Source organism: Morone saxatilis, unplaced genomic scaffold (assembly GCF_004916995.1).
Source record: "Morone saxatilis isolate NCDOM2014 unplaced genomic scaffold, NCSU_SB_2.0 Contig18, whole genome shotgun sequence".
NCBI lineage: Eukaryota > Metazoa > Chordata > Actinopteri > Moronidae > Morone > Morone saxatilis.
Genome location: NW_023339740.1, coordinates 5,503,154 through 5,514,624, shown reverse-complemented (window position 1 = coordinate 5,514,624; position 11,471 = coordinate 5,503,154). Strand labels below are relative to the sequence as shown.

Here is an 11,471-nt window from a genome sequence, read left to right as displayed (position 1 = left end):
GATTTGCACATGCTTATCTACTTGGGTTTATATTCTCCGGATCCCCCCCCCCCTCCCTCCCTGTTTCTCATCACCAGCTCTATAGATACCAGAAGTGCTCCTTTCAAGCACCAGATTGTAACACATTGTGTGCAAAATGCTTAGTCTTAATTTATTCCTGTTGTGGCAAATAACTGTGAGGTGAAGATCTCAATACGATCAGCAAAAATATTTTTAATTTGATAAGCTACTAAAGATTTTAATTATGCTGGTAATGGAGAACATTGGCCTAATGAGGCGGAGGACTCCGGAGAGACGCAGGGGCTAAGAACTGTGAAATGAGTCTGATAGGATTGCTGTAAATTCACACTAGATCGTTTGCATATCAAAGAGCAGGAAATGATTACAGGACAAATCAATAACCTTTCCACGTTCCAAGGAGCGTCTTTCCTCATTGGAATATTTCAACACCCTCGCTCCATTCTGCCTGCCTGTATTCTCCCTTATTCTCTTCAATGCCTTGATGTGCCCTAATCGAAGTGCACGTTCATGACAGGCTAAACATGCTTAATATTGCGCTCTGTGTTATAGCATGCTAATCCACTGCTGGCTGATTTCCAGTTGCATTATCAAAGGACCCATTGTTGTTTTGATAGCTTAAGGAGACTTTGGAGGAAAAGTATTTTTTTGTTTCTACGATGGCTGGTTTAGAAGCGGAAGGTCACTGGTGATGCGAGTGTCCTGCGCTCCGACAGCGGGAACAATCATTTTCCCCCCACTTGGTGCCCGGTGACAGTGGGCGATGTATTTTTAGCCGATGTGCTTGACAGGGCGGCCCACACTGGCTCAATTACCCAGCAGTCCTGGTGACCCCGACACCACTGTTTACTCAGATGAAACCGCAGTGGATAGACCGGTCTGATGAGAGAGGTAACGGAGTGGGACCAGGCTGTCTCTTTCTGGATCTAGTCTGTAGTTTTATTGCTCTCTGTTCGCCTCTTCCCTCTCGGTACTCCTATCTAACCCTAACCTCTTCAAACGCAACAACAGCTATGGCTCATGATTCCACATAAATGACAATAAAATACCATTACACAAATGTCTCAGAGGGTATTATATTTTGTGTTTGGACAAAATGCATTGGGTTTCTCTCCATCTGATTACTGTGGGACATGTAATGACATTGATCTGTAAATCCTCTTCCTTGGGTCCCCAGTTTGTCCATCCTTTAAATGCCGGATTGGTTTATCTTTCCTCTTTCCATTTTTCAACACAACTATTTCACTCATTACGACTGGGAAATACGGACAAGCACTCTAAAAAATGTATGTTGTTGGGACACTTGATTGATCACCGGCCTCCCAACTCAATTTTACCTCTGCAGGTAGCTCTGGCACCGAGACAGGCCGAGCTCTTCAACCTTTTCCTGTCCTTGTCCCCCTGTACCCAGGTGACCATGTTCAAGCAAGCAGAAAGTTGATTTAAGGTTCATAATGACATCAGTTGCAGGCCATCATCCCCCAAATAAAAAATGGCCCCTTGTGCTCCGGGCTCTTTAAACCGAGCTGTTACTTCTCACACACAGTGCCGGTGCCATGGGGGGACAGTGACATCGCTATTAGTTTATTGTTCCGTCAGGCTGGGACCTTTACTGCACCCCTGTTTATGTTGCCGTAATCACTGGCCTGCTGATATGCACCCCTTAGGCCTGAAATATGTCCTGTCCTAATGCTGCTGGAACTATTACCAGTAGCCCACTGCTGGACGTATCAATCACTGACAGGTCAGCCGCATTACCCACCGCTGTCCCTGATGTGCTGCTGTTCTGTGAGCACTTCATGGCTCGCCACATTCTTTGCTTTCATATTACCGACAAATTTGTCTTGTCACTGTCCCACTGGCCTCTGCGAGACAGCTTAAATGATGTTGTGCAGCTACAAGAACGCACTCTCTTGCAGAGCAACCTCGGAGGGCGAGTGGCCGCTTTAGCCAGGACATGCACAAACACTGCCCACCACTGTGACACACACAGCCACAGATGCGCATAAACATGCAAACACACACTCATACAACACCTGAGCAACGTGAGCCTGACTCACTTATCAGGTCAAGAGGACAGGCTTTTTGTGAGGAGGGGGAGGGAGAGGGGGGGATCAAATTTATATTTATGAGAGTTACATCCTCCCCAAACACATTGTTGTAATTTATAACAGATACCGTCTGGCTGTTTCCAAGACTTTGAACATTAATGTCAAAAGAATTTACGACAAGAGAAACAAATTATACTGCAGATAATGTGAGCAATTGTTTTTCACTCAAAACGCCTATCTACAAGTTTATACTTAATTAGTGATATCAAATTTTTGAAAAGCTAATTCAAATGCATTCCTTCGGTCCATCGTTTTGACAGAAAAAAAAACCCCACTGTGATTAATCTGTCTCAGCCAACAGTGTAACTGAGCAGGAGACTGATGCAAAAATGAGCTGTAAACTGCATAATAGTGCCGTAAACACAACTGCAGATTGCACACCTACTCTTCCTTAATGACTGTTACAGTGACCTATTATTTGGAAACCTTTTGTTCCTTTCATTGTCTCAGCACATGAAAAAAAAAACGACACTGTGGATTGCATGTGATAACAGGGGCTTTTTGAAATAATGATATTGATATCTACACTTTGAAATGAAAGAAATAAAAATCATCAGTTAAAAAGTCATGCCAATTTACTGCCCCCGAAGTTTGAATCCATAATCACCAGGACCCAAACAGAGCAGATCAACTCATCACTTCCGACGCAGCCGCTAACTGCTAGCTGAATATTGCAGATTAGATCTGAGCACCATAGGCCTGGCCCGCTGATGCATGAAAGAGTTTAGTGATGTGGAAAACAGAAAGGTCATCAATAACTTCAAACAGTCAAGCAGAAAATGTGTAGAATAGGAAGACAAACTGGGGGCCTGGAGCACTAGCCTAAGTGTTGTAACAGCTGTCGGAGGCACAGAGTTAACCATCGATGGATTGCAAGGGCAAACTAACCAGGTTCGACTGGTCGTGACAAACTGAAACAAAGCACAGATTATGCACAGGCAGATTCAGTTCCTCATCTTGATATTTATGCAAATGACACCTTCAAAAAATTATCCCCTCAGTATTGGGTACAATTCATTTCAATACATTGTTGATGGTGGAAAATCACCAAATTTTAATAATAATTTTCTCACTCAGAATTAAAAGTATTCTTTGAAAGAGATTTAAAAAATGTAAGTGTGTACTGAAAACTGACTATAAAAGGATATAAATTTAATAGATCTCCTCTCTTGATAAGATGAGATGACTTGGAGGCATTTGATGATGGCACAGTATAAACAGGATGTTCTGGGGCTGTTGTGAAATCTATCAAGAGTACAGCACCTAGTCATATTGCCCATATAATGCTTTACTCAAGGCGTGTGTGTGTTTGCCAGACATCTGACACAGAGCAATTCAGCAAAGCACACTCACAACACAGCAGCGCTCCACGCCTGTGCCCATGGCAATCGTCTGCAAGTGGATGAGTGATTCCATACCCAGTCCAAACAATAACACCACTGTACAAACCCTGTTTGTGTTTGCCTATTACCTAAGCACCCCCCCAAAGCCTCCCGTTCTTATCGCCCTTATCTTGTTATTTCAAAACTGTTTGTCTTAGCTGGGAATGAATAGTCAATGTCATGTTCTAAAAACCCTTGTGACGCCGTCTTTGTCACAGGGCGACCACTCCTTAACAAAATATTAAAAGAATAAATAAAGAAATAAACTTCCTGGCCAAACAACAAGTATTGACTCCCTATCAAGTAACAGGCGGTTTCACAATGACAAGTTCACTGGCAGTTTACGAACAATAGATCCAGTCTTCCTCCAGGCTGAAGGAGACTGCCACCAGGATGCCAATCACAGACATGGGGCAGAGAGTTCAAGGACAAAGTGTGTGCATCAAACTCTATCTCAATTTATAAACAGGGGGATATATCACTACTGCTAAACTCCAGGATGATCACAAGGAAAGTGTAGCTTGCCAGACCCAGAAACACCTGAAGTATAAGATGCCATTTAGTAAATTGAAGGGGAAGTATTGAGCGAGGATTCACAATAGGTGTGTCCCGAATCAGTGAAACCACGTAGAGTATGTGGTTACTTACTTAAGTGGTGCATTGTTCACTTTGACTAAGCAAATTTGTACCCGTATTGTAGAGGACAGCAATAACAGTAGCAGATAAAACCACGCTGAATATACAGAGATATACACCCACACAAGTTGCAATGTTAAAACTGGTATCTGAAAACCGATTTCTACAATGCCACACCAACAGCTCTGCATGACAGAAGTCAAAGGCAAAGTAATCTCATTATGGTCTTTGAAGACACATAGGAATACTAATATTTTAACAGTCTGAGACTGCTACTCAGACTGCTTATCGTTTTTGTATGAGATCAGTATGAACAGGAACATCTGTGTTCCAAAAAAGTCAAATGTTTCTCCCACAACTGTTAAGAGATTAAAGGCCTGTAAAACATTTGTATTTATGATGATCATGTGACTCTTTAAATGAAAGCTAGCTCACATAAAAATGAGTGTTATCAGGTAAGATAGTTTCTCTCAAGAAAAACAAAAACAAAAATGATGTTCAGGGAACAACTCCCATAATAACAGGTGGAGGAAATTGACTGACCAATATTTTTAAATACAAGGCCAGTATCATCCAATATATCAGATGCATAATCCTAATGTCCGCTGTTTTTGTAACCCAGGCTCTAATATGTACTCAACAGCAGGCAGCATATGGAGTGCTGCAGGGATGATGTATTTTTGTAGGCCAACCTGGAAGTTAGCATCTCAATGGTTCCTTTGACAATAAGCCAATGGGATTTTTCCATTGGATTTTGGATTGTTGCAGAAAATAAACTCTGTGCCAAACAAAGGTTTGTTATACTTTGTTATGTTGTTTCATTTATGTTTTATTCAGCAAGATAATCCTCACAAATTTACACCACTTTTATGATTTTTGAAGCTTAAATGCTATCGCCAGAATTAAAAAGCTAACGTAAGGCTATAACCAAACTACACTGTGGTATTCAATGTCACTACCAATGAGTGATTTAGCATAGTTAGCAAGAATGCGAGTACAAACACAACAAGGCTGTAAAGGCGAACTAGTGAGTTTAAAGTCTTTAAGTTTGGCGTAGGCCTACTGATGTTTAATGTTACCAAAAATGCAACTACCTTTTATAAGACATGTAAAAGCTTCAAAGTTCTCAGATTGGGTATTCATTCAAGTATTTTATGCTGTAGAACAAAATGTGAAAAACATTTGTTTAAATGTTTTATTAAGTATATTTTTTAAGTATTAACCACAGACTCATTCCTGCAGCACTCTAAACTAGAGGTAATAGGAGGTGTTTTGTTACCACAAATGCTCCTGTTGAGAAGTTGAGGACTGATGGACAGGAGATTTGACAAAGTGCTGTAGTTCAGTACGGTGCTGTGATTTTAGGTACTGACCCTGAGTGAGGGAGTGCAGCGGCAGGCCGGTCTGTCCAGGCTGGATTGTGAGCAGCCCTTGCCTCTGAAGGTTGAGCAGATGCTGCTGCTGGACCTGCTGGACCTGCAGGAGCTGCTGCTGGAAGGCCAACTGCTGTGCTGACACCTGCTGCTGGTGGCACACACACACATAAACACACACAAAGATAAAGAGGCACACCATCAGCAAACACACACATATATAAAAGCATAACAGCCAGTGCAAACATGTAAAGCTGAATTTCTGGTTTGTACATTGGATTCATGTATTCCTTCGAGGAAAAACATTTTTGAAGTGCGGGGTCACAGAGTTCATAGTTCAGGTTGTAAAATTGAACACTTTAGAACAACCTTTTAATTCTTAAAATAATAAAATGAATGGATTTAGCGTGTGCTCACACACAATAGCAGGCTGTAATTTTCATAATTTTTTTCTTTACTGTGGGTTAGTCTGGGCCCACTTAAGACAGGTAGCGTATACATCTCTCTCTCTTAATTAACGAGGAGTCGGGAGGCAAATGACAAACAATGAAACAACATAGTTAATCATTCATAATAAGAGCCACAGGAATTTAATTACAGCCATTCATAATTCAGCAAACAACGTGTGACTAAATCAAAGTGCTTAATAACCACCCCAGCAACTCTCACAACTCTCCCAGGCATGGCGCTGAGCTCAGGGATACACTCTCCCACCAGCTAGCGCAGCGAGCTTTGTTCCATCACACACTGTGGACTGGCTGAGACATGGCTGTTTTGTTTATCTAACTGCGCTGCGGCTGTTTCATCGAGAAGTTTGTAATGAAAAGCTGGTGTGTCTTTACTGATTTAGGGGTTAGGGGGAACGTTTTGGCTCTGCTAAGTGAAACGTGTGAACTCTGATAGGATGAAAAAGTGATATGAGAGCAGAGGAGAAAGTGGAAAGCAGAAAAAGACAAAGTCAGAATAATAAATAGAAGGAAATTATCTAATATCCCCAATCTCCTATGAGTCAAAACAACTGAGAGATGTTATTTAGATAACAGGGGCACAGAGGAGAGAGATGACTTTTAACCCTTTCATCAATTCCTGCTCTCAACTCCAAAATGTCTATCATTTCCAATTAAACAACACCATCTATCAGGACACCTTCTGTATTCTCTAATAGATAAAGATAAAAGAAGCAAGCCTGAGACTCAGTGGCACACTAGGCCTGTTTATGGGTACACAAGGCCAGTTGTCAAGCGGGGGGGAGGAGAGGTGGGGGCACTAAAAGCAGTGCAGGGGCTGCCAAGCTGTGCACCGCACCCTGTTACCAAACACAGGATGCACCACTTTGTTTACTTCTCACAATTGACTGCATACAAAAAAGGTCTCGCTGCAACGTGGCTGTCAGGTCACTCGCTGGCGGCTCTGAAGCGGCCAGATAAAACGCGTCCCCTCCGCCCACCCCCGTTCGGCTTGTCAAAAGGGGTCTAGCGGCCTTCCTTTCCCTTCCTCTCCTCCCCTCCTCCTGCCCCACACCCTGCACTGCTGCTCCTGCACTGGCTCACTAAAAATAAAAGCTCTGGGCAGCGGTGTATTACAGCGGGCCGGGTCGTCTCATTGGATGAATCAGGGGGGAGAAGGCGCGTTGACAGTGGATGGTGGAAGTTCATAATTGAGAAGTGACCATGTTCATTCACAGTCACATGTGTGATCTAGCCCAGGAGGAGTGGAGGGAAAAGTGAGAGAGAGACGTGATAGAGATCTCACAGAGGTCTCTGTGAAATTTGGCATGCAGGTGGCCTGTGATCCTCTCTGATCTGTGCTATTTATGAAAGGTGGTTGCTTGTTTTCTCCCTTCCATCAGTGTGTGAGAAGTTTCTTCAAGTCTTTAGTGGTTTTCTGTTCTCCCTGACAGCCTGAGACAAAGATAATAGTGCTACGGGGGTGGGAGTTCACAGGGAACAATGTCTTTCATCAAAACGCTAAATAAATAGAGGGTGGCTTTTTAGAAAAAAGGGAAGAAAGAAAAATCGAGTATTGCAAATGAATTTAACACTCTCCCCTTCAAATTTTTTTTTTCTTCTGGTCCCATCAGCTGACAGGAGCTCCTGTGCGCTCCCAGCATGCAGACACATTAAAAAAACCCTAGACCCAATAGACCAAATAAGAGGTTAACAAGAAGTGGCACGAGGGAGAGAAAAATACAGTCGCTGACAAATGATAAAGAGTGGCACTGGCAGGCCTTTATTGTCAAGCTTCAAATATAAAGTTAAAGATCTTTGAAAAACTAAATTTTGATGTCTTTAAAATAAAAGAGGCACAAAGCAACAACAGGGGGTTATTGTCTGGCAGCCACAGGGGAGTCGCTGCGTAATTCTTATTCTGTCTTTTGATGGCTGCTAGAAAATGCGACTGAAAAGAGAGAGAGGGATGGGGAGAGAAAGAAAACATCGGTGGAGGGGGAGAGCCTCTCGAGGCTGCATCCATTTCCTGTGATCATACATAATATGCTTCAAAAGTTGTTTTTTCTTTTATTCTCATGCTCCATTCAACTGATCAATTGCACCTCCTTGCCTCCCCCCCACCAGCCTCTCACCTCCCCCCTCTTTTCTCCCTTGCTCCTCCAGTGTTTACATCAGATGCGACTTGGTGACAGGCCCTATCTGAGGCCGAGGAGCTCTGCTGTCATGTTGATTTATGGGAGCATCACGCCACAACTTGTCCAAACTGAAGCCCGCAGTTCATTAATTAGGGAGCTACGACTTTGAAGTTGGAAGCTTCGACAGCACGCGGACGTGTGTGAGCGTGAGCATGCGTGGATGTGTGTGCTTTTAACATCGGGGTTTAATTTTCTATGCTTCCTCCACTCTCCAAACATGGAACTCAATGGGGACATGAGCGAAAAAAAAAAAAAAATAAATAAAAAATCCCAGATTGTCTTTGAACTTCTTCTGACCGCACAATAATAATTTGCTTTGTCCACAGTGATGCCTGTATCCCCGAGTCATTAACACGCATTAAGCTGCTGCCTATGAGCAAGCCCTACTGTACTGTACGGGAGCGAAGGAGAGTGAGAGAGCGAGAAAGATGGAGAGAGAAAAAAAAAACTCAACACAGGCAACAAAGCTGGGAGCGCTCTCTCCACTGATATCTCACAATTACATGCCTTCTCTTCCTCTGCCATTTCCATGTTAATTACCGAGAAAAGCCTCTCAGATTTATGTGCTCTGTGTTCCTGCCTTTCTCCCTTCTGCCTTTCATTATGTCCTACACGAGGCTCACAGGAACGGTCATCTCTTTGTTGCATAGGACACTTGTTTACTTGAAAAAAACTAAACAATGGACTGAGGCTCAGGGTCTATAAAATATTATACATTTAATGTGCAGATGGTTCCAGAGAAAGAGACACTGTATTCTTAGCACAGTATCAGTCAGTTGTTACCATTTATCCAGCAAGTCTGACATGCTAATCAGAAGCATGAGTGCACTTGATCCCCCCCCCCTCCTCCTCTCCTCTCTGCTTTAACCACAGTCTGGAAGCAGATGGGGTTGAGGGAAGGAGCACACATGCCTTCCATGCTCTGTCTGGCCAACGGGTTTGGTAATGGCAGGCAGTTGGGAATGATGTCAACCTACCTCTTTACTCTGCTTGCTGCCTGCATGATGCTGCTGCTGCTGCTGCTGCTGTAAAAGTTGGAGGTGGAGCTGTTCCTGCTGCTTCTTGTAGAATTCTTGGAGTTGCTGCTGCAGAAGAGACAAGAAGGCGACGCGTGAGTGTGAGTGTGTCAGTCATATTAAGCTCAGCAGTGGGTTTAGTGAGAATTTTCAATACTTTGAGGAATGTTGTCTTTGCGGGTTGTGAAAAAAGACAAGGGTAGCGGTTCAAAGTGAATTTATCTTTGTGAGACGCTGTCTATACATGAGACGGTTTTTATTCCAAACTGTGACATCTACCATTCGAGACGTGTGAGGCCTTGTCCGACAAAATGACTCATGAATATCAGCAGTACATTACCTGCTGTAACATGAGGGCCTGTTGCTGCTGGAGAAGAACCTGGAGCTGCTGAGGGCTCAGGACTTGCTGCTGAAGGATCTGCTGCATCTGCTGTGGAGTTATCACTTGAGGTGTCATCATAGCCACTGAAACTGGAACCTGCACACAAAACAAGCAGAGACGTGTCAAAAAAAACGAACACAGTATAGAATTAATGCAGGTAATGTGAGCCAAGTTGGCTAAAGCCTATCCCAGCATGCAATAGTCAAAAGGTTGTGCATCATTGACAAACTCTGATCAAATGTGGAAAAAATGAAAGCTATTGCCGGGGACAAATACTGCTCAACAAAAAAAAATTTAAATATATATTATATAATGTATGCCCCTTGCTTTAGACTAGATTCTAGTAATTCATCTCATGTGTCATCTTGATGTGTTACAAGCTGCACACGCCCTCAAACAAATAAACAAACACACATTTCAACCCCTCAAACCGTTATGACACCACACCAGACTGAGGCGGGTTAAAGGACACAAGACAGCCAGGCGTGGATCGTGCCTGTGTAGCAAACGTCCAGCGTACATCCACCCCAGCCTCCATCCTCCGACTTTCCCCTCTTACTCACAACAACACTCAAAAACATCGGATATCATCCGCTTCTTGAGGCACGCCGTTCATACAACGTGGCAAATATGCCATACCTGAGGACGTTAAAATATTGGCTCAAAAAAATGCTGCGGTTGGCTCATCGCGCACGCACGACATGTCATGTGAGAAGATTTCATTAGAGACGCTGTCAACAGCAATCTATTATTGTGAAGATGTAGAGTGCCTGGAGGAGGAGCCACGGTGAAGAACACGCAGGCCTCTAACTAACTCCCAGCAGAAAGGTGTGAGTGCATGACTCCTCAAAACAAGTGATTTGTTGTGACACTGAAAGAGCCCCCACAGTTGTCAGGGTGCCTTAATTGCTCCGGCGGCGTAGGGGACTCAGAGTGTGTCTGGATGCTGCCACTCACTGCTATGATGTGCAATACCATTAAAAGCTCCTTTCCTTGACATTCGGATGACAAACGGCAACTAAGATGTACTTGATAGTGCAGCGCCTTTGCAGTTGTTAGCATGTTTTGGCGATCCTTCTTTTGTGTACGTGCATGTATATATTATGTGCGTAAGTGTGTGTGTTAAAATGTGCATTGTGTCTCCCGGGCTGATGTCAGCAGCTGATAGAGTGGACATAGCGGGTGACAGTCTGTCTTCACCAAGGTTACCCAAATTGTGTGGCCGCCTTATAGCTAATGACACCCTTTGAATTTTTCATGCATTTCTGAATGTGATTTTGCTGTTTAAGACCTCGTCCGGTAACTAAGGGGCTTTTCTTGACACACACTCTGCATGCATATCACCTTATTCATCCTCCCCACTGTAGCATAAAACAAAAACAAAGCACTGCCATAATGAACAGCTTGTACTGCAAATTCAGAGGAAAGGGCAGCGGTGTCAAATAGGACGGAGCAGCTTTGATGCTCTCCGTTAACTTTATTGAGCAGTGCCAGACTACACTGTGCTGTCTTCTCCCAGCCTCAAGAGAACGGAGGAGGTTTTTAGCCCCACCCAGGACCAACACACACTTCACATTTCTCTTTGCCAGCACCAGGCGTAGGAGCGCGAGGAGGAAAATGCAATATTAATTCCCCCCTGTATTATGTCTTAATATGCAGTTCATCTTGACTTTTGCACATGACTTGTCCTGTCATTTGCATAGCCCCGGCCTCCCATTTCCTAATTTCACAGTCATTATCCACTGAAGTCCTTTTTTCTGGGCATTGCTAATTCTGATGAACTATTTTGAAGGTCAACCAAGCAGCCCTGTCTTGGTGACATGCAAGCGCCATACGTGATGTGATATATAGTTCCTGTCTAAACATGACATTTACCCCCCGCGCACACCGTGGATAAATAATAATGCCC

At 43.5% G+C, this 11,471-nt stretch overlaps 1 protein-coding gene across 6 annotated transcripts in view; it reads right to left on the bottom strand.

Annotated features, from left to right (window-relative positions):
• The window catches only part of foxp1b (forkhead box P1b), a gene marked incomplete at its 3' end in the record, with an annotated part of 141,633 nt that overhangs the window by 20,349 nt on the left and 109,813 nt on the right, over positions 1–11,471 (bottom strand). For 3 of the 6 annotated variants that reach the window (XM_035662848.1, XM_035662849.1, XM_035662853.1), the window contains 3 exon segments: positions 5,521–5,671; positions 9,142–9,249; positions 9,521–9,658. In XM_035662848.1, the coding sequence (XP_035518741.1) occupies positions 5,521–5,671; positions 9,142–9,249; positions 9,521–9,658 (397 nt within the window). 6 annotated transcript variants of the gene reach the window in all.